The sequence below is a fragment of the Oncorhynchus mykiss genome, chromosome 2 (assembly GCF_013265735.2).
Source record: "Oncorhynchus mykiss isolate Arlee chromosome 2, USDA_OmykA_1.1, whole genome shotgun sequence".
NCBI lineage: Eukaryota > Metazoa > Chordata > Actinopteri > Salmoniformes > Salmonidae > Oncorhynchus > Oncorhynchus mykiss.
The window spans coordinates 82,634,116-82,656,881 of record NC_048566.1 but is presented as its reverse complement, the minus strand read 5'-3'; the positions used below and the strand labels follow the sequence as shown (position 1 = coordinate 82,656,881).

General features: G+C 43.7%; 2 protein-coding genes across 4 annotated transcripts in view; one reads left to right on the top strand and one right to left on the bottom strand.

Moving 5' to 3' along the window:
* LOC110497706 (early endosome antigen 1) overlaps positions 1 to 9,499 on the top strand; it is a 42,807-nt gene extending 33,308 nt beyond the window's left edge. For both annotated transcript variants that reach the window (XM_036956642.1, XM_036956635.1), the window contains 13 exons: positions 719 to 874; positions 1,069 to 1,208; positions 1,466 to 1,796; positions 2,126 to 2,227; positions 2,449 to 2,643; positions 2,720 to 2,902; positions 3,602 to 3,787; positions 4,118 to 4,249; positions 4,466 to 4,651; positions 4,971 to 5,209; positions 5,885 to 6,005; positions 6,483 to 6,581; positions 6,821 to 9,499. In XM_036956642.1, the coding sequence (XP_036812537.1) occupies positions 719 to 874; positions 1,069 to 1,208; positions 1,466 to 1,796; positions 2,126 to 2,227; positions 2,449 to 2,643; positions 2,720 to 2,902; positions 3,602 to 3,787; positions 4,118 to 4,249; positions 4,466 to 4,651; positions 4,971 to 5,209; positions 5,885 to 6,005; positions 6,483 to 6,581; positions 6,821 to 6,943 (2,193 nt within the window). In that variant the 3' untranslated portion in view covers positions 6,944 to 9,499. The remainder of the gene's footprint in view (positions 1 to 718; positions 875 to 1,068; positions 1,209 to 1,465; positions 1,797 to 2,125; positions 2,228 to 2,448; positions 2,644 to 2,719; positions 2,903 to 3,601; positions 3,788 to 4,117; positions 4,250 to 4,465; positions 4,652 to 4,970; positions 5,210 to 5,884; positions 6,006 to 6,482; positions 6,582 to 6,820) is intronic.
* A 2,549-nt stretch (positions 9,500 to 12,048) lies between these two features.
* The window catches only part of LOC110497700 (pleckstrin homology domain-containing family G member 7), a 37,079-nt gene continuing 26,361 nt past the window's right edge, over positions 12,049 to 22,766 (bottom strand). The window contains exons 11-17 of one of the 2 annotated variants that reach the window (XM_036956613.1): positions 22,005 to 22,179; positions 19,261 to 19,376; positions 17,657 to 17,744; positions 17,481 to 17,560; positions 17,246 to 17,399; positions 14,004 to 14,101; positions 12,049 to 12,937 (exon numbers count right to left, since the gene is read on the bottom strand). In XM_036956613.1, coding sequence (XP_036812508.1) covers positions 12,824 to 12,937; positions 14,004 to 14,101; positions 17,246 to 17,399; positions 17,481 to 17,560; positions 17,657 to 17,744; positions 19,261 to 19,376; positions 22,005 to 22,179 — 825 coding nt within the window. In that variant the 3' untranslated portion in view covers positions 12,049 to 12,823. The remainder of the gene's footprint in view (positions 12,938 to 14,003; positions 14,102 to 17,245; positions 17,400 to 17,480; positions 17,561 to 17,656; positions 17,745 to 19,260; positions 19,377 to 22,004; positions 22,180 to 22,766) is intronic. The other variant, XM_036956620.1, reaches the window with a different exon arrangement.

Sequence of the window (22,766 nt, the reverse complement as noted above, 5' to 3'; positions counted from 1 at the left end):
TAATGACAGGAATGGAGGTCTTTATTCCAGTGAGATTGCTAAGGTGAACACCGCCATGTTTAGTTTTGCCCAACCTAGATTGAGGCACAGACATGCTCTCAAGGGTGATAGCTGAGCTGACTACACTGACTGTGCTAGTGGCAGGCTGGCTAACAGCCTGCTGCCTGGCCTGCACCCTATCTCATTGTGGAGCTAGGGGAGTTAGAGCCCTGTCTATGTTCATAGATAAGATGAGAGCACCCCTCCAGCTAGGATGGAGTCTGTCTCTCTCCTCAGCAGGCCAGGCTTGGTCCTGTTTGTGGGTGAGTCCCAGAATTTGTAGATAATTGGCCCTCTATCTTTTGGCAGGGGCAGAAAACAGTTTTCAACCAGCGATTGAGTTGTGAGACTCTGCTGTAGAGCTCATCACTCCCCCTAACTGGGAGGGCACCAGAGACAATTACTCGATGCCGACATCTTTCTAGCTGATTTACACGCTGAAGCTATGTTGCACTTGGTTTCATTCTAACATCGTTGGTGCCGACATGGATAACAATATCCCTCCCTCGAAGTAATCACTGATTAGACATGACAGTACAGGGGAAAGTCATGAGATGAGCCCTTGTGGTCACATGTCCAATCATATCTAGTCAATGATTATGTCAAGGAAGGAAGTAAGGTTGGAAGGATGCACTTTTAGAGAATTTATAGTAATGCCTCATCTCTCCTGTCCTTATAGGAGCTGAATAAGAGCCAGGCATGTGTAGAGGAGCAGGGCCGGAGGCTGCAAGAGAGACATGAGCAGTGTGGCCAGCTGGAGGCCAGTTTGAAGGAGGTCAAAGACAAACTACTGACCTCAGAACAGTGCATAGAGCAACTGGGGGGACGGGCCAAGGTCAGTTACATGCACGCGCAAATGTGGAGTTCCTGGGGGAGGCACTGTGTGTATTACCTTTACACATTTCATACAGATTTTTGTTTCTTACGATATGAACTGGGTTTTAGCTCATACACACATCTTGGTATCAGGTTTGCAGTAGAGACTGGGAGTCACTGTGATGTCTCTGAAATGTCCGTTTTGTGTGACAGAAAGCGGAGGCGGAGGGGGTGGAGCTGAGGGCGGCCAGGGAGCAGACTCAGCAGGAAGTGCAGAAACTCCAGAAGCAGGGGTCAGAGGTCAAGGGAAAACTGAAGGAGCTGGGTCGCCTATTAGAGACTGAGAAGGCCGGGTAAGAACTAAGTAGAGCTTTTTGATGCTGTCGCAGTCAGGTTACCATTCCGACGGACACAATGACAAGGTCAAAGTTCAACATACCATCTCTCATCAACAAGGAAAATGACCATTGCAGCAACAGTCTATAGGCTGTTCACCTGAATATAAATTAGGTATGGTTCTGGCTACTGACAATAAACCAAGCTTATTTCCTTTTTGTTGGTCATTGATCCACATCCAGTACTCTTTGTGACTGGTCTCTGCTTCTCTCAGGGCTGCTGTGTTACAGGAGGAGCTGAAGAGAAAGACGGACTCCCTGAGCGACACGCGGCAGCAGCTGGAGCGCTGTGAGCAGGAGAAGACCTCCCTCCAGGCCAGCCTGGACAAGCTAGCCCAGGAGGGGCAGGTGCGGCAGGCCGAGCTGGACAGAAAAGCCCAGGGTTTGGCTGGAGACCTCCAGAAGGCCATGCAGGAGAAGGAGGCCCAGTGGAAAGAGCTGGCAGCAGCCAACGACGGTCTGGCTAAAGCCTCCAAGGCCCTGAAGGAGAGCCAGAGCCAATTGGACAAGGAGAGGAAGAGCAGCAAGATAGTCTTGGAGGAGAAGGTGGGTTTAGTGTGGTGTAGCGTGGTTGACCTCGATGTGGGAGGTACAGACTGCAACATAAAGGGTTCCGGTAGCTTCTTGGGCCCGTATTCATTAAGGGTCCCAGAGTGGGAATGCTCATCTAGGATCAGTTTAGCCTTTTAGATCAAAATGAATAAGATTGCATGGACAGGGGGGACCAGATCGAAGATCAGCACTCTTACTCTGAGATCCTTTTATGAATAGGGGCCCTGTTTTTCTCGAATTGGTGTTGGTGTCAGTATTATCACCAAAAGTATATTAGTCTAGACTAGGTCAAATCCAACAGTACATATGTGAAAATGTTTCAGGAGAAGTCCCATGAGATGGCCAGACAGGAGCTGCTGAAGGCCACAAAGGCCACCACCAAGGAGATGGCAGAGGTCAAAGGGCAGCTGGAGAATATCAGAGAGGTAAGCAGCCCATAGACATGAATACAGGGTCCTATTCATTAGGAACAAAATGAAAGAAGAAAACAACTGAATGAAACAAGGAGGGACTACTTGAATTAGTCCAAAATGAAACACACTAAATATTTTGCTATGGTGTGCCCTAATGAACACGACACAGATACCTTACAAGGCCTGATTGTCCATGCTCGCACAAAAGGTTTCATTTTGTGTCTGACTGGCAGGCAGAGAAAGGGTTGAAGATGCAGCTGACTATATTAACAGAGCAGCACACTGAGACCCAGGAGGCCCTGAAAGAGAAAGAGAAGGGGGTGCAGCAGCTGCAGACACAGCTGAAGACAGCCCAGGGGTCCTTCAACCAGGAAAATAAGAAACTGGAGAGCCAAGTGAGCGAGCTGCAAGGAGCACATGCCAGGAAGGTAAGAAGACACACACATACACACAAACAATTCCATGCTTTAATTCCATGTTTTGGACTAAATGTGTGTATTCCAGGCTGAGGAGGAGGGTCGTCTGAAGGAGCAGGTGTCAGGCCTGGGCCAGGAGCTGAGTTTTGAGAGGACCAGAACAACTGAGCTGCAGAAGGCCCTAGAGCGGAGTCAGGAGGGTCTGGCCAAGATGCAGTCTGACTACTACGGCAAGGAGTCAGAGGTGTCATCTCTCAGACAGGACCTTGCGGTGAGTGGATGAACACGCAGGCATACAAATGGAATTACTAGAATGGACATCCTCATCCAATTATATTTCTATGGATGCAGGACAGGGTCAATGGCAGTTAGACAATAATATTAATTGTATGAGGAGAGACATTTTGTGCGAGTGAAGAATATATGTGAGAAGATAAGGAGTCAGAGGTGTCATCTCTTAGACAGGACCTTGCGGTGAGTGGATGAACATGCAGGCATACAATGGAGATACCAGAATCAGACCGCTTGGAAATATATATATATATATAATTTTTTTTTACTTTTATTTAACTAGGCAAGTCAGTTAAGAACAAATTCTTATTTTCAATGACGGCCTAGGAACAGTGAGTTAACTGCCTGTTCAGGGGCAGAACGACCTTGTCAGCTCGGGGGTTTGAACTTGCAACCTTCCAGTTACTAGTCCAACTCTCTAACCACTAGGCTACCCTGCCGCCCCAAATTGATCATCAACATCAGATCATCAACATCAGACACTAGTGTCTGCCTAACCAACTACCAGGACACCATAGGTGTAGGATCATGCAAATCATAGCCTTTTAAACTTTTTACATAATGCTAATCTAGTTTGCAAGTATGGAATGCACACATAAGTATGTGACCTGAGCCTGTTGGCTGTGTTTGTATGAACTGTGTGCTGTATGTGACCCAAGCCTGTGTGTACTCTGTCCAGGCGTCTGAGGAGAGGCTGACCCTGTCCCAGGAGGAGTTGGCTGCTAACCGGACCCAGCTGACTGGTCTGGAGGGACAGGTCCAGGAAGTGGAGGCTGCCCGGACCTCCCTGAACCAGGAGCTTGCCAAACGGGACCAGAGGCTGGGCCAGCAGGAGACAGCCCTCAAAGAGCTGCAGAAAAATCAGGTCAGACCCAGGATCGTGTTCAAACAGCATCTGAGTTTCCTGTCCAGATAATCGGGTTCATTATGATCTAAAAGGCTAAACTAATCCTTGATAAGAGCCAGGAGCGAAGACTCTGACTGTATGTCTGACTGGGGGGTGTCCCGATTGGATTTGTCTAATGAATCTCTTGTTATAGTTGTTGTAAATCTTGTTCCAACCCATAGTCAGAGTGTCATGATATTTGGGGACTTTGATCCATATCAGACCTGGTCTCCTTCCCTAATGGGACTTAGGGTGTGAGTTGTATGGTTGTTCTCCTCATGCTGAAACCCCCTCCCCTCCCCCACACAGGGTGTGACCCAGGAGGAGCTGCAGAAGGAGAGGCGCAGAGTGAAGGAGCTGAACCAGACTAAGGCTGCCCTAGAGAAGGACACAACCAGACTGGGTTCTGAGCTGAAGGCACTCGGGGAGAGGAGTGAGAAGGTGAGACCCTCTTTATCCAGAGATTTACGAGGGGTCCATTGAGTGGAAGATGGAGGGGTTGATTCGGAATTGAACCAACTGAATCCCATATCAACCCCTATCCCCTAGGTACTACTGTAGATCTGCGATGATTGGATAGGTGTCAGCAAAAGTTTGACAATTCCATCATATTGCTTACACCTATCCACCACACCCCTTCTCTTCTCCCCCCCCCAGGAGTTGAAGGAGCTTGGGGAGGCCAAGCAGTTGTTGATCCAGCAGAAGCTGGAGGTGCAGGGCCATGTGGAGGAGGTGCAGGCAGCCCTGGAGCAGGAGAAAACCCTGCACCAGGTCACCAGGGACAGTGTTACCCAGAGAGAGGAGAAGTCTCGGGTGGAGGTCCAGGAGGTCCAGGCCCAGCTGGTACGCTTAGTTGTTTACCTACCTACTAACATTCCAGAGGGCATCAACACTTATTAAAGCAGCTACATGTGATGTTTGACATTGAAGTGCTATTTGCTGGTGGAACACCTCCAGTGTTTTTAAATGCTGTGCTTTGTAGACACCATGCAGGTTCTTTTTGTAATTTGCTGTGTTTCAGTCATGTGTGGGGGTGTCTTTTAGGTATCATCACTCTGATGATTTGTAGATCTCCTGTAGGTGTGGCTTTTCTCCTCTAAACTTCTAAATACCTTGTCATCTCTTTCCCGCTTCCTCCTCCCCATCCCCCACCCCTCCCCAGGCGTCAGAACGTAAAGTCCGGGAGGAACAGGCGAAGCGGGGAGAGGAGGCAGAGGCGCGGCTGGGCCTGCAGGTGACGGCGCTCAACGAGAATGTGGCCACGCTAAAGAGGGAGTGGCAGGGCAGCCAGCGGCGCTGTGGCGAACTGGAGAAACAGACTGATGAACTGCGGGGTGAGATCGCTGTGCTCGAGGCCACCGTGCAGAACAACCAGGACGAGAGGCGTGCACTTCTGGAGAGGTGAGGGTGTGAAGTTGTCTTCAGAATTGCTACCGCTAATGTTGTGGTTTTACCAGAAACTATAATGTAGCTAGAAATCACCTAGATCTCCCCTCATGGATGTCTTTCAAATCAAAATGTATTTGTCACATGCTTCGTAAACAGTAAAATGCTTTACGGACCCTTCCCAAACAGTGTGCAAAAGAGCACATTGGCTGATAGCCTATCCAGCAAGGTGTCAGAGAGAACTGATTTCCAGTAGTTTTGTTTTGCTTAAAATGACACAACAACCTGGTTCCAGTTTAATAACGTTTACTTTACCTTATTTCCACGGTACATGGTTGTCATTGCGCTCAGGGCAGGTCCATCCACAGTGAGGCAACCGCGCAGGCGTAACAGTATCATAGTAGCAGACATTTTGGAATACTTAAAACATGTACTTAATAGTTTGTAATGTAACAGATCTCTTTGTATTGATATTAATATTTTTAAATGAATATCTTATTAGCACTTTGTTCTAGCTAGCTATTTGTGTAGGTAGCTATCAAGTAAACCCAATGAGGTCATTAGTGCTTTTAGAGTTGTTTACTCTTTCTTTCCCTGTTTCTCTTTGTCTCACTCTATCCTTTTTTCTCTCTCCTCTTCTCTCTGCTTTTAGCCTTTCACCATTGTGACTGTGTAATGGTTGTGTTTCAGGTGTGTGAAGGGTGAGGGGGAGATGGAGAAACTGCAGTCCAAAGTGGTGGAGATGCGTAGAAAACTGGATGATACAACCGCTGCCATGCAGGAGCTGGGCAGAGAAAACCAGTCACTACAGGTAACAATGCAGGACACATAACGCCATGTTAGACACGTGTATTATGACTTCAGTTGCATCGTTCTATGTGACCTGTAGCTGAACTAGACAATACAACACAGTACACATACACCAGTCTACATGTATTTTATTAGGATCCCCATTAGCTGTTGCCAAGGCAGCAGCTACTCTTCCTGGGGTCCAAATGTATTAGTCCCAACAGTCCACAGCCATGGAGCCACTATAGTCTGACGACCCATTATTACATCATTTACTAATCTCATTTAATTGTTAAGCCGTGGACGTGTCAAAAAATCCTGCACAGCTCTGCTAGTTAGAACTCTTTAGGACTTGTTTAATGGGTACTTAAAAGTCAATAGAGCTGTGTGTGTTAGTGTGTACATGCCTGTTTGTATAGGTGCAGACGTGCAGTGGAGCTGGTTTTCCAGTGTGAATGTATATGGTTTAACCCCTCTCTCTCCCTGTCCCCATTTGTAGATAAAGCAGTCACAGTCTCTTACCAGGAAGTGGGCGGAGGACCACGAGGTACAGAACTGCATGGCCTGTGGGAAGGGCTTCTCTCTCGCCATCAGGAAAGTGAGTTGTGTTGCATGTCGGTCTGTTCATCCGGGTTGTGTACATGCTCAGAAAACCTCTTCAAATGTTTTGCAATGGAAAATGTGTGTTATTTTACAAGTTCAGGTAGACCCAGTCCATCATCTTCTGTTTGGTTCCTAATGAACACGACCATGGTGAAGGAGGTGACGCAAAGGAGTTCCTAACTGACTCTGTCTCTCTACTCCCCCCCCCCCCCCCCCACACACACACACACACAGCACCACTGCAGACACTGTGGCAACATCTTCTGTGCAGAGTGCTCTGCCAAGAACGCTCTCACACCCTCCTCCAAGAAGCCTGTGCGGGTGTGTGAGACGTGCTTCGAAGATCTCCAGGGTTGACACCTCTCTCTCTCGGCCTCCTGGCCCCGCCAGTAACAGCATGTCCCATCGTTTCCTACGTGACCATTCTTACAAACGGACTCAGAAATCAACACCTGTCTCTCTGACTTCATGGACCATTGGAACCAATCAGACCTACTGTGAAGAAGGGGCCACAGTCACTGAATGGGCCAGCTCCAGTGGTCTTAGTAAGGGGGGTAGCTGGGGTCTCGGTCTCAAGATGGGAATATGATGGAAGAAGCACAGCAGACAAGCCAGAGCTATGGGATGGGATGGGCCAAATCTGTATAGTGCCTTTGCCACTTATGATGCCGGCTGGTTGGTCAGAGAGTGGTAACGGAGAGAGCTCAACAGCACTATCCATCTTTACTCTACATGTCTAGCTTGGATGGCGGCCATCTTGGTTTGGCATCGTTAGCATCTTTTAACGTTTAGGAAGACGAGGGGGTTGACTGTAAGTATACGTTGGGTCTAGAAGGGTTGTGAAGGCAGGTGGAAGAAAGGGGTTAAATCCCGAACAGGTTAAGTTGTTTTAACAAAAGGATATAGAGTTACGTTAAAGGGTTGAAAGCAGTGGTTCTGTTTGTTTTAGGATAAGTATTTTGTTAATGACCAAAGAATGTCCATCTGGAGTAGTCCAAATTTCCTGAGATGGTAGGATATTAGGCAAAATGGAAAGCTTGGATTTTTCTTTACCTTAATTTAATCTCAATTACTTTTTAAATCTAGCTGAAAGCTTTGAGTTTTTTACTTTTAAAGTCCTACATTTTTATCATAAATTCAGACATGCTTGAACATGGCTGGCATTTATAATGTACATCAGATTTTTTTTTGCAATGCTGCTCATTTTTCTACTAAACGTAATGAAGACTTTGTTTTGCACCGTCGTTGATCTCTTGCAAACAACTACTTGTGGTGGTGATTTTTGTCATTGATTGCAGACGTGATGTGATCCACGTGGTTGCCTGTGGTGGTTTCTGTCGCCTGTATCCCATTCAACATCATGACTACTTACTGCAGGAGCTGTGTATGCTCTGCTTTGAAGCAATAACTGTCTGCGTGGATCTTTGTGTGTGCGTGTGTGTGTGTGTGGTGTTTTAGAAATGGTGTGTGTGTGTGTGTGTGTAGGGTGGCAGTGTTGTCTGTCTATACAGCACCTCTACAGTGGTTTAACCTTTGGTCCGTGGACCATCAGGGTACTGTGTTATTTAATTTTTATTCTATATTTCTTTCTATAATAATAGTTGGGAGTATTAAAGGGGGACTGAACCTCCTGATTTAGCCTCAGTTTCAGTTCTCCTCATAAGGAAATGCAACTGTGAATAAGATTTGTGTCTTGGAGGTGTGCTTTGATGTGTCGTGTGTGTGTGTGTGTGTTCGAACGTGGGAAGCCTTTGTACTTTCACTATGCCTAAACCGTACACACTTATAGTCACTCACCCTTCTAGATGACTTGAAACAGTCGAACCAGGTCTTATGGCCTAGACTAGCTAGCAAGCTAGCCAACTTCTTCGCCAATTAGCTTCAGCCGGCCGGTGTGCAACCATGGAAAAGTTGGTTTGACTTTGGATGGACCGTCAATAAATTACACAATGTAAATGGGACAATATTTTCATGTTGCACATCTTTTAGTTGTCTCATAAGCTTTCAATATTTTTGTATATGAATTTCTACAATTTGAAATTGGTTTTAGGTTAATTGAAATGTGGAAATATTTACTTTTTTTTTTTTTTTTACATTGTTCCATGTACATTGTGCAATTGACTGATTTGCGGATGGTGGGCCTTGAGCTTTTGGCAGTTATTTAGTGGTCCCCGAAACAGAGATGGTTGGGAACCGCTGCTCTATAGAATGCATGGTGGCTGTTAAAACCTTCGCTCTACAACACTTGGACGTGTCAATGTTGATTTACGCTAACTGCAAACTCTTTACCACCAGTCAAATAGAACTGATAACACTGTAAAAAATGTCCTCCTCATTCAAGTATTCTTATTTTCTTTCTGACAAGCTCTTAATACTGATTGAACTGCATTGTCTGGTCAATCCGCAGTATATGATTGTATTAAGATTTTGTGAGTGACTTGTTTGTGTGGAATGGTTAGCTGTCTGGGTTCTGGTTTGCTGTCCGGCTAGCAATCTGCCTGTGTCCGGCGAGCTGAACATCCTTTACTCTCTCTACAGTCCTTCCTCCAGAGAATATATATGCCATTTAGCAGACACTTTTCCAAAGCAACTTAACCATTTGCGCACATATTTTACGTATATGGGTGGCCCTGGGAATCGAACCCATTGCCCTGGCGTTACAAGCGACATGCTCTACTAACTGAGCTACAAAGGACCACCCAGAAGGTCATTCTTAAACACATGGCTTTGTACCAGATCACTTTGATCAAGTAGTCTCATGTGTTAGTATCCATCTCTGCATTACATCGGTTTGGTATCGTCTACCTCAGATTGACACAGGTATATAAATAGTACTATGGTTAACCTGAAAGATCACAAAAGTATTCATTCTCTGCTGGCCTGTCCATACAGATCAAGTTCCCCAGCTTGCGATGGGTGTCGTTACTAAGGCTAAGAGTTTGGCGGTTTAGGCTTCACCGCTTTTATCCTACTCTGGGTTAAGAGTCCCAACCTCTCTCTCTCAGTGCCATGGTGTCACTCCGTGAGGAAGCCACAAGTATTGCCCCACTAACTATCACCTCATTCTACCCCTACAGTTGAGCGATAGTCCTCCAACCCTGGTTCTGGAGAGAGCTACAAGGTGTGCAGGCTTTTGTTCCAGCCCAGCACTAGCACCTGTTCATATCAATTGCTCATTAAGACATTAATTAGTTGAAACTGTTATTTCAGTGCTCGGCTGAAACAAATGCCCCCCCTGTAGGGTTTACCATCTTACTGTATGACATTATCACACACTAATACCTGGCTGTTGAATTATCTTTGTAAAATTGTAATTTTCTTATGGATGAAAATGAAGGAGAAAGAAATTATGTTAAAAAACACTTGTAATGTAAAAGAAAAATCCATAATTGTCTTACTGAATTCATTTTAGTGAATGGTACTACTACACTAATCTGTGTCTTGTTTCACGTAGATGTCGGTCATCGTCATGCATAATGTATCGATTGGCTTTATAGTGCACATTCTTCTTTTCCACTTTGGAGGATACCATGGTCCTGTTCATATACTTTAGGAATGTCTTTACTCATTTCCTTCAGGTAAGCACAGAACTGTAAGTTAATGGATAGGTGAAAAAGGTTATGACCCTTTCACATCCACCTATTGGTCACAGACCAATTGAGATCTGTGACTACTTCAAGGAAGGTAGGAAGGATGCATTTCTGGAGTATTGTAACAGAGGCCCATATGTAGTGGTTGTGCCTTAAGTCAACGTCTTGTTTGTCAGGCTCTCTGTCACAGTGACAGTCGGGAACACTGCCACCACAGACTACAGTTGAGGTCGGAAGTTTACATACACCTTAGCCACATTTTTTGACATTTAAATCCTATTAAAAATTCCCTGTCTTAGGTCAGTTGGGATCACCACTTTATTTTAAGAATGTGAAATGTCAGAATAATAGTAGAGATTTATTTCAGCGTTTTATTTATTTAATCACATTCCCAGTGGGTCAGAAGTTTACATACACTCAATTAGTATTTGGTAGCATTGCCTTTAAATTGTTTATCTTCGGTCAAACGTTTCAGGTAGCCTTCCACAAGCTTCCCACAATAAGTTGGGTGAATTTTGGCCCATTCCTCCTGACAGAGCTGGTGTACATGAGTCAGGTTTGTAGGCCTCCTTGCGCGCACACGCTTTTCCAATTCTACCCACCATTTTTGGACAGTTAGACAGAATTGAGGTCAGGGCTTTGTGATGGCCACTCCAATACCTTGACTTTGTTGTCCTTAAGCCATTTTGCCACAACTTTGGAAGTGTGCTTGGGGTCATTGTCCATTTGGAAGACCCATTTGCGACCAAGCTTTAACTTCCTGACTGATGTCGCTTCAATATATCCACATCATTTTCCGTCCTCATGATGCCATCTATTTTGTGAAGTGCACCAGTCCCTCCTGCAGAAAAGCACCCCCACAACATGATGCTGCCACCCCTGTGCTTCACGATTGGGATGGTGTTCTTCGGCTTGCAAGCCTCCCCCTTTTTCCTCCAAACATAATGATGGTCATTATGGCCAAACAGTTCTATTTTTGTTTCATCAGACCAGAGGACATTTCTCCAAAAAGTACGATCTTGGTCCCCATGTGCAGTTGCAAACTGTAGTCTGGCTTTTTTATGGCGGGTTTGGAGCAGTGGCTTCTTCCTTGCTGAACGGCCTTTCAGGTTATGTGGATATAGGACTCATTTTACTGTGGATATAGATACTTTTGTACCCGTTTCCTCCAGCATCTTCAGAAGGTCCTTTGCTGTTGTTCTGGGATTGATTTGCACTTTTCCCACCAAAGTACGTTCATTTAGGAGACAGAATACATCTCCTTCCTGAGAGGTATGATGGCTGCGTGGTCCCATGGTGTTTATACTTGCGTACTATTGTTTGTACAGATGAACGTGGTACCTTCAGGCATTTGGAAATTGCTCCCGAGGATGAAGTAGACTTGTTGATTTCTACAGTTTTTTTTTCTTCTGAGAGTTTGGCTGATTTCTTTTGATTTTCCCATAATGTCAAGCAAAGAGGCACTGAGTTTGAAGGTAGGCCTTGAAATACATCCACAGGTACACCTCCAATTGACTCAAATTATGTCAATTAGCCTATCAGAAGCTTCTAAAGCCATTACACCATTTCTGGAATTTTCCAAGCTGTTTAAAGGCACAGTCAACTTAGTGTGTGTAAATGTCTGTCCCAGTGAATTATAAGTGAAATAATCTGTAAACAATTGTTGGGAAAATGACTTGTGTCATGCACAAAGTAGATGTCCTAACCGACTTGCCAAAACTATAGTTTGTTAACAAGAAATTTGTGGAGTGGTTGAAAAACGAGTTTTACTGACTCCAACCTAAGTGTATGGAAACTTCCGACATGAACTGTACCCGACCTGGAAGGAGGAACATGTTGTGTGTGTGATGAAGGAAAGAAAGAATCATGATATTTTATGTCCAAGATGTACCATTTATTGTATAAAAAAAATCCATCATGATTAAGAGTAAATAAAACAAGTTGTTTCTATTTTCCTTGGTGGTCAGTGTCTGTTTATACCAGTGTGTTAAACCAGAGTATGTGTGATGTATCATGTTTTGATACACACTGGGGTGATGTTATGATTGTGTATGTTGCACTGTTTGCCACAGACACATGTACACATTCACTTAAACTGTGGAAATGTTTTCTGAGCACACATCAGCAATGCAGAACAGTCATCTTCTCATTTTCAAAATTGTAGTCTATTATGGTACCGCAATACACTTTCAAAGCAAACATTAATTTTACAAAAGTTATTACAAGGGGTTGGTAGGGACCACAGTGCATGATACAGTTATAGTAATCCTCGTTTTAGCCAGAGTCTAGTGCAGTGTTCACCAACTCTGGTACTGGAGAGATCCATCATGTGTAGAGGTGTTTGTTCCAGCCCAGCACCAACTAATACACCTGCTTCAACTAATCAAGGCTCTCAACAACTAGCCAGTAGCTGGTTTGAAAGCTCAATCAAGTGTATTTGTGCTGGTCTGTACTAATAGCCTGCACACCCCTTTCACACTACTGAGCCAAGTTGTACTGGGCTGGCCTGGTCACGCATCCACCATCCACCTAGTTTCTGGAACTGTGCTGGAAAGGACAGTGTTAAAATAAAATCAGAGCCACCTATGGTTCAGGCACCAGTAGCGGTGCTTGTGGTCATCTGTTCTAGTAGCGAAAGTGGGACTGCTCAAATCTGGGAGGACTCTAGCCACAGTGAGGTGCTCTTCACCCGGGGAGGCTGCTGGGAATACAGTCTCAGCAGCGTCGCCACAGCACCCTCTATCTCTGACATCCACACCCTCTGAAAACACACACACATTTGTATTGTTATGGTTGATATTGTTGGTTTTTATCAGGGGCGCAAATGTGGTTTTAGAAGTGGGGGGGTCAACTTATTTTTTATCCGATAAACACTCCAAACAGCCTACCCGCCCGCTCGGAGGAGTCTGCATGGTCCTAAAGCACACTGTCGCATCGTTTTGTATCACATTCCAATGATAAAATGGTGGGTCAAAATGCAATTTCATAATGTGGGGGAGGGGGGGGGGGACATGTCCCCAGTAAAAGTTGCTCCCCTGGTTTTATATTGTTGTTATTGTTCCCCTTTCTCCCCCCCTTCCTTCTACATTGTTTTGTACTTCCCTTTTAATCATGTAAAGTGTGTTGTGACATTTGTAAAATGCACTTTAAATTAACTTAACTTGACACATTCAGGGTACCATGACAATACTCTGCTAACTCATGCCCAGTAATGAAGGAAATTCCACCTAACCTAGACGTATCAGAGAGCAAGGTGACTGAAAGTACTGGAATAAACGATCAGGACAGTGGAAAAAAGTTACTTATCTGCTAGTGTAGTCTAACGATGACCCAACACTAGCTGGAGTGTGTCACTTGATTTCTGGGGTGATAGCAATAAGTATGTTTGTTCATCCCAGACAGATATAGACTGTAAATAGCTGAACAATTAATATTATCATGAAACATGGTGATGAATGATATAACACAGGAATGTATATGCCAGTTATAAACCACCAACAAATCTAAAAATGTATAACCTTTGACTCTGCTATGAGAATATTGAGATGGGAGTTTCCTGCTATTGATAGATCCATGCCTTACATAAGATAACATGATATACCACATAACAGTGGTATGTGATGCCCTGAGATGTTAGCAGGCTATTGTTATGCCAACGGAATGTTGCCAGTCACCATGGTACAATTCTAAGCACCCAGCTACACATGAACAAGAAAATGGTATGCAATCCAATTCTCACTGTAAAAACATTGCTGTCAAAAGTGTTTTTGTTTGTTCTGCAACACGCACAGTGTGTTTAATGTCAAGTCAGACGGCTCTTATTGTACCTTGACGGCCTCGGTTGGAGCTTGTAGGATGAAGGCAGCGATACACTGCTGGTAGCGGTTCTGGTGCATGATGATGAAGGATTGGGGTAGACCTGAAGCTGAGAAGAGAAGGATAAAACATTCTTTAGTGCACACCTTTGAAAACATAGCAACAAAAAAATTCTAACAGAAAATGAAAACAAGCATTTGTTGATGGATAGGCTCGGTTGGTCCCTTCCTGTTTTGGCCCGTTTGCTTCCATTTTGTTCATAAACAAGAGAACTGGTTTGTATTCATTAACGACACAGTAGTACAAAAGAAAGTACTGAACAAACAACTCAGGACTGATACTGCAATCTGCTGTTTTGATTTGTATTTATTATGGATCCCCATTAGCTGCTGTCTACTTTCCCTGGGTCCAGCAAAATTAAGGCAGGTACACAATTTTAAAAACATGATACAGTCACAGATTTCACAACACACTGTGTGCCCTCAGGCCCCTACTCCACCACTACCACATGTCTACAATACAAAATCCATGTGTACGTGTGTGTGTGTAGGGTTGCACATTTTGGGGAATATTCAGAGGTGGAAACTTTCCGTGGGAATATATGCAAATTAATACCATTTAAATGTAGATGTTTTTTGCATTGGATATATTTACCATATCATATGGAGACAGAAACAACATTTTACCATTTTATCCATCAGTAGACATAATTGCAATTGATTTAATCCTTCCAATAGAAAAAAATTGTTACAAATTGAACTTTAATTAAATGAGTTGACTCTTCACGTGATGATTTCACTGAACATCAACAGAAAGGGAATATTGAATGATCCCCAATGATCCATCGCATCTCCCAAAAACGTTTTCAACATACATCTGTAAAATGATAGTCTAGAAACTAAAGCTTTGGTTGTCTTCCTCTCAGGCTTCCATGTCTTCTCCCTGGACCTCCTCAATGTCCACCTCTTGAACATCAGACTCTGAGGCCTCATCTTCACTGTCACTTTCCAACCTGGTTGAGGATGGCTCGTTGTCAGGCTAAAAAAGCCTCAAATGTGCCCGGATGGCCACCAATTTTTCAACCCTTGTATTGGTCAGCCTGTTGCGTGCTTTGGTGTGTGTGTTTCCAAACAAGGACCAGTTGCGCTCTGAGGCGGCTGATGTTGGTGGGATTTGGAGGATGATGGAGGCAACACAGGAAAGAGCCTCAGACCCACAAAGTCCCTTCCACCAGGTGGCTGATGAGATATGTTGGCACGACTGCCATATTGCATCTCCATCCCAAAGCCCTTGCTTAGAAGTGTACTTCGCCAGACTGCCAAGAACCTTGCCCTCATCCAGGCCAAGGTGGCGAGACACAGTAGTGATGACACCATAGGCGTTGTTGATCTCTGCACCAGACAGGAAGCTCTTGCCAGCATAGTTGGGGTCCAACATGTATGCTGCCTCGTGTACGGGCTTCAGGCAGAAGTCTTCACGCTTTTTGATGTATTTCAGAACTACAGTTTCCTCTGCTTGGAACAACGGTGAAGTGGACAGGGCAGTTCGGATTTCTTCTCTTACATCTGCAAGCAAAGTCTGAACATCAGACAGGATGGCCAATCTGTGCAATGGCTACTGCTATAGGTTTCAGTCTGCTTACCACTCCCAAAATACATCATCCAAGAGGATCCTATTGATGGGGCTGTCCATATTAGCAGACTGTGATGTGGCCATTTCTTGGAGCGACTCCTTCCCCTCCAGGAGACTGTCAAACATGATGACAACACCACCCCAACGAGTGTTGCTGGGCAGCTTGTATGGGGTACTCTTATTCTTCGCACTTTGCTTGGTGAGGTAGATTGCTGCTATAACTTGATGACCTTTCACATACCTAACCATTTCTTTGGCTCTCTTGTTGAGTGTATCCATTGTTTTCAGTGGCATGATGTCCTTGAGGGGCAGATTCAATGCATGAGCAGCACAGCCAATGGGTGTGATATGAGGGTTGGACTCCTCCACTTTAGACCAAGCAACCATCATGTTCGCAGCATTGTCTGTCACCAGTGCAAATACCTTCTGTGGTCCAAGGTCATTGATGACTGCCTTCAGCTCATCTGCAATATAGAGACCAGTGTGTCTGTTGTCCCTTGTGTCTGTGCTCTTGTAGAATACTGGTTGGGGGTGGAGATGATGTAGTTAATTATTCCTTGGCCACAAACATTCGACCACCCATCAGAGATGATTGCAATACAGTCTGCTTTATCTGATTTGCTTGACCCTCACTTGAACTCTGTTGAACTCTACATCCAGCAAATGAGTAGATAAAGCATGTTTGGTTGGAGGGGTGTATGCTGGGTGAAGAACATTCAGAAATCTCTTCCAATAAACATTGCTGTGATCATCAGAGGTGAACCAGTTGCATACACAGTTCGAGCAGGAAGGACATTCATCAGCATTTCTCTGACTATGTTCCTCCATTGAGTCAAAAAAATACTTCTGATTCCAGGAGGACCATGAGCTGTTGCTATTGATAAGGTGTCTGATTAATCCTTTTCACCTCGAATAGAAGTAGAAGGACTTTTGTCAGGTTGCTTCTAGTGAGTGCTGAGGGACCTTTATGTACTTGGCTAGATAATTCTGTATCTTTGTTGCCTTCTTCACATATGATTTGGCACAGTATTTGCAAATGTACACAGCTTTTCCTTCTACATTAGCTGCAGCGAAAGGTCTCCACACATCAGATAGTGCCCATGACATTTTCCTGTAAAGATTAGAAAAAAATGAGTAAAAAAAACACATACAATTCCATGTACAGATAAATAGTTAAGCAGTTAGATTAAACAACTCCTTTGTAAGATAAATGTTTTAAAATGATACATGTATGGAAACAACATGGTAGCAAAAGCTAACTAGCAGAAACTGCTAACAAGTTAGAAATTATTTAAACACTCTGCTGTAGGCTACTATTTACTAAATCATGTATGTCATATAAAATATATCCAACCCACCCAGTATTGTAATCAAAACTTACCAGAAAGCATGTAGTCCTTCGCTCAGACAGTGTAGTTGTGTGCCTTATGTGTATCCCACAAAAAAGGTTCAGTGTTATAAGATAACTTTTTGATGAATTTAAGTAAAATTCCCCCAAATTCCAGGGCTTAACTTCCCATGGAAAATTTCAGGCTGTAGCCTGAAAAAAATGTAGAAAAAGTCAAGGGGTCTGAATACTTTCCGAAGACACAGTATCATTGAGGTGTTGATCCTTCCCCACCTGCTGCGTTGAGTTGGTCTATGTTCTTGAGCTGGAGGCGGTCCAGCGAGACGGGCTGATCCAGGACGGTGAAGGTACAGCCCTCCTTCAGCAACTGGTCCAACTCCTGGTTCTGAGGTGGACGGTGGGGACTCTGTTCAGGACCTGTGGACTTCTGGAGGGAGAAAGATAATTCGGAAGTAAGTAAGGAAATAAGGAGTATAAGTATATGCAACAAATCAGATATTGGTAGCACCTTTTTGTTCCTCTTGATCTTGGTGATGAGGAGGAACTCGTCGAACAGAAACAGGTACACATTCTGCAGCTTGCCATTCTCTAGAATCACATATAGAGATGACATGCAAAAACATGTAGAACTACAGTACAAACTATTTGAATTAGTCTGGTCTAATTACTCTGTATGTCACTGACCTGTAAGCACTAGTTTTCCCTTGTGCAGCAGGCTCCGATGAGAGATGAGGTTTTCGAGGGAGGCAGACTTTAGGAGATGCTTCAGATTCTGTTTGTAGCCAAATGAAGGGCTGTGGTTATGTTGTGGGAAATTTGTTTGCGTTCTTATAAGTTCCTACTGTATGTGGTGTCAGTGTATACAACAGTGGGTCTAATCCTGAATGCTGATTGGTTAAAAGCGCATTCCAGCCTGTATCTATTCCATAAGTTATCACCAGCTAAATCTATGACTTTAAAATGCCTATTTACTCTGTTCCATCTGAATGAGCAATACACTGTCTCATCAGCCCAGCCAGGCATCTTATATACTTGACCTCCACTATAAAAAAGCATCTAGACATTATCTCCCATTTCTTTGAGACTAACATGTAGTTTTCAACAGCAGAGATTTGTGTAAACCTTGCCGTCTGTGTCTCCGACATTTGCAACATTGTTTCAAGATTCAAATTTGATCTCCAGCTGTCCCATAGTAATGAACGTGTTGGGATGAGACAGATTTGAGTTTTTACAGCTTCAGTTTGAAGTGATTGTGTTAGCTATGTTGTTGGCTAGCTCCTCTGAACAACAGTGTATTGACGAGAGAGCACATGCCAGGCAAAATTGTGTCTCATTAGCTTATTGTTATGGATGTATCTAAATAAATCTCACTAGAAAACAGCTTAAACAAATGCAAATGCAGCTACTTTGCTGTTATTCTGGCTTTTTGACATGACTGTAAGTTAGCCGTAGTTGGCTAGCTAGAAAGCAAGGGATAAGAACGTTGCCAGCCAGTATGGCAATGGAACATTTAGAACAAACGACGTCCATAGATTCAGAACAAAAAGACTGAACGACTGGGTCGCGTCTCTGGCAACCAAACCAATAGAACGAACAAGCAGATGGCTTGGGTAGCAACCCTAGATTTGTTTTGGGACTATATCTTGTGGAAGGATGAAATAGTATGAACAAATTCATCACAATAACGTTTTTAATGAAAATATGTCAATCATTATTTGAATATGTTGGTAACCTGTTGTATAAAAGTGATATTGCCCGAGAAGCCAGTGTTTGGAGGATATATTGGTATGATTTGGTCTTGGGCCTAACAACACCCATTTCAATACATCCTTCAAACACTGGCTTCTCAGGCATTTTCACTTAAATATCACACTGTAATATCTTATCTGTGTGTCTGTCTAGCTTTGCGGATCCTGATGTTAGGTATCACTTGATCCTTGTCTGAAAACCCCCACTAAGAAGCTTTAGACAGCTTTCTCTTTCCTTTACATCAGTGCTATGATCTCAGATTTAAGATGCAGCCAAGTTATTGTAGTATCTGACGTGTGTAAGAAACGTTAACCAATTGGTCTATTCTATTCAGATCTCAAGAAGATCCACTTGTCATGGCAAGAGGCAAACAAAGCAGCCTAAGACTGACAATAGTGAAACTTTAGTACAGGCCCAATGTTCCTCCAGGAACCAAGATGATTAAGTAAATTGAGTAAGTTCTATTCTATTCTGCATTTGTGAAAACCAAGTTCGGTATTCAAAGCTCAACCCTCCCAGTATAGTGAAAGCAGCCTTACCTCAGGGACGAAGGCCTGCTTGTCTCTCTCCCACACTGGCAGCCACACCAAGGAATCTCTTAGCTGTTTCACCTTCTGGTAGTTGTCCAGCCATTTCACCTTCCCCTCCAGATCACCTGCTCACACACACACAGAGAGGGGGAGGAGTGTGTGTGAATGACAAGGTCATCACCCTGGTCAAAAAGCATAGGAGATGTTTTGGCGGTGTTGGAGTGGTGTGAACTGACATATTGGTATGCGGCTGCTCGTGTTATTATCCCTACTGCGTAAGAAATTCAAAATAGAGGTAGAAAGTGTAGGCTCTATCGATCATAGGAATAATGACTCTCAAATGTAAATTTGGATGGGGGATTTCATTGAAAAGTGAAAGACTAAAGTTACATACATGGGATGCTTTAGTGAATTTCAGAATGTCTGGAATAGAAAAGGCAGAAATAAAACAATTCAATAAACATTCGCAGCCAGTCATCCAAAACATAGCCCTATGTGGTCGTTAAAATAGCCCATACCATATTTTGAACTTTTAATGCGGCTGCATAGGATTGGTCGGATTATAGTCAGGTGTGGTTTCGTTGCATCCAATGGCATTGTCTGTGACAAGGTAACGCAGAAACCTTAGTGGATTTTATAGCTCTGATGCCGCGTGCACACAGGCTTCATCATTACATTGAAGTATGGTACATTTTACGTAATCATCGTAATCCATGCTTCCCATCGCAATAAAAAGAATCATGCACCTACTTTTCTGATAATGCATGGCAAAGCAATGTACAAGTTGGAAAAATCACAGCGGTGCGGATTGCCTCCCATATGAAAATAATGGACTTCCACCGGAATGCATATAGTTTACCTCAGTTGATGTGCACAAAATTTAAAGCAGTTCCACCTCCGACATCGCCAAAACAAAACTATGCGGATGTCAATCTGATTGAATCTAGCCCTCAAATGTTTGGTTGTGAGCAGTGCACAAACTAGTTAGGAACATCAATTCTGGCTGGCTTATATCTGGCTTTAGAACACACAGAAATCGATGACAAGAATGTCACTTCCTTGTCATCAGGTTCAATTAATATTATTTTTGTAACTTCATATTAGTTTAATAAATTAGTTCTACTTTAACATTTTCAGCTGCATTTTTAATTGAACTATCAATTTGTCTGGTATTGGCAATGAAACAAATCAATTTGTCTGGTATTGGCAATGAAACAAATCAATTTGTCTGGTATTGGCAATGAAACAAATCAATTTGTCTGGTATTGGCAATGAAACAAATCCATTTGAAATAGTATCTCTGAGGTTGCATCTCAAAGTTCTTGATACAGATATCATTAAACGATGACAACAGTTCACTGTGTGTCGCAACATGGGTGTGATCTGTAACGCTCCATTGTTGTGTACACCTTTTCCTCTAAACACCCCCCACACCCTTAGAACCAACTTCTCTGGTTTTAAAACAGTCTATGTAGCATTGATATGAGTCAGAAACATTCATTATAGTGTTCTAGTGTCAGAATTGGCTACAAAGTGTAAATAGGATATTTGGTAATGAAGTCAGTCTCGTCCAAAACTGAGTTTTGTGAGTTCTGGACAGTTGTCTAAGGATACACAGTGCCCACTAACACGGGAGAATCAGCTGTGCTGATTGTGCTCTATCAAATCATAGCAGCCAGAACCTCCAGACAGTGAGACAGATCTGCCCATTACTCAGCACCTCAGACTTGTTTACATAAGATAACATGCTGCCAATTTTATGTTGTAATTACCCGTGGACCTAAGCCCTTAATGGAGTGGCCACACACTGATGTGTTTGATAGTGACAAACACGCATCTGCCACTTTTTGGGGCAAAATGAGAATTGAGACAATCAGAGCGCACTGGTATCCCAACTGCAACTTATCAATATTCCAAAACCCATTTGCGAGCATCTTGTGTCCCCCCGCAACCTGTTTTGTAACATGATTCCCTATAAAACACTGATAGAAAGGTGCACACTCTGGTAATAAATAGTGAGAACGTTGGTTTTTTTTTGGCACAGAAGCACACACGTTGTCACTCGCCAGTGACTTGATAAGCTAATTTGGTCCTGGCTGCTCAATGTGCCTGCAAGCTACTTCTTGCTAGCTTTATTGACAAACACAGAGTTGGAACCTATCTAGCTAGCTAGTGATTTTGGCCACTGGTAAACAGCGTTTAGCTTTTGCTTTATTTACAATAGTTTGACAGCTTGGAAGAGCTACGGTGACTCAGGAGAGACAAACAACACGTACCTGCCAGGGCACGATATGCAAAAATAACACCCACATCAAACCACACCCCCAAGACAACTCTCATTTGGCTTCAGTAATGGCAGCTTGCATTTCTTAATAAGAAATCTTCAAAACGAGTCCAAATCAGGAAGTGCAGTCGCTCTTTAAGCCAGGAGATATGTGTAAGTGACTGTCAAAAGCACAGCACTGTCAGGAAAACCCCAAGAGTCCCGATGACCTGATAACCTGAATGGCAGGTATGCTGTTTCCTACATAGAAAAATAGAACTCTTTGAGAGACGCAGAAGAGAACCAACCTGTATAAAAGCACAGCCCCCTTCATTATCGAGGCATGGTGTTGATAACATCAAAGAGCCTCGCTAGATGCATCTGTTCAAGGCCAGGCAAATAGGAGATAGGATACAGCAGCCTGTGTAGTGATATGAGGTTCTGCAATACAGTGTTCCAGTGAAGTGGGTGAAGGAAGGGGGATGCTCACATATGGAGGTGTCCACCTGCTCCACCACGCTCTGCAGGGCGCTCTCCTCCTCCTCCGTCCGGCTCCTCTTCCCAACGTTCTTCAGCAGCAGGGGGTAGCGGGTCAGACGCTGCAACGGCGCCACCAACAGGTCACGCAACTGCAGCCTCCGGCACTCCTGGTTCTTCTCACACCACTAGAGGAGAGAAAGAGAGAAAGAGCGTGAGAGAGTGATAGAGAGAGTGAGAGAGCGATAAACCACCTCCAATCTTTTTGGCCCTATAACAAAGAACAAATAGCAAAAACATATGCATGATGAAATAAAAATCTTATAATCAACTATTATAGACTACAGTCCCAGAACCCACTGGATTCTCCAATTACATTGAATGAACTACAGGACAAAATACAAATCCTCCAACCCAAAAAGGCATGTGGTGTTGATGGTATCCTAAATGAAATGATAAAATATACAGACCAGAAATTCCAATTGGCTATACTTAAACTCTAACATCGTTCTTGACTCAGGCATCTTCCACAATATTTGGAACCAAGGACTGATCACCCCAATCCACAAAAGTGGAAACAAATTTGACTCCAATATGTACCAGGGGATATGCGTCAACAGCAGCCATGGGAAAATCCTCTGCTTTATCATTAACAGCAAACTCGTACATTTCCTCAGTGAAAACAATGTACTGAGCAAATGTCAAATTGGCTTTTTACCAAATTACTGTATGACAGACCACGTATTCACCCCGCACACCCTAAATGACAAACTAA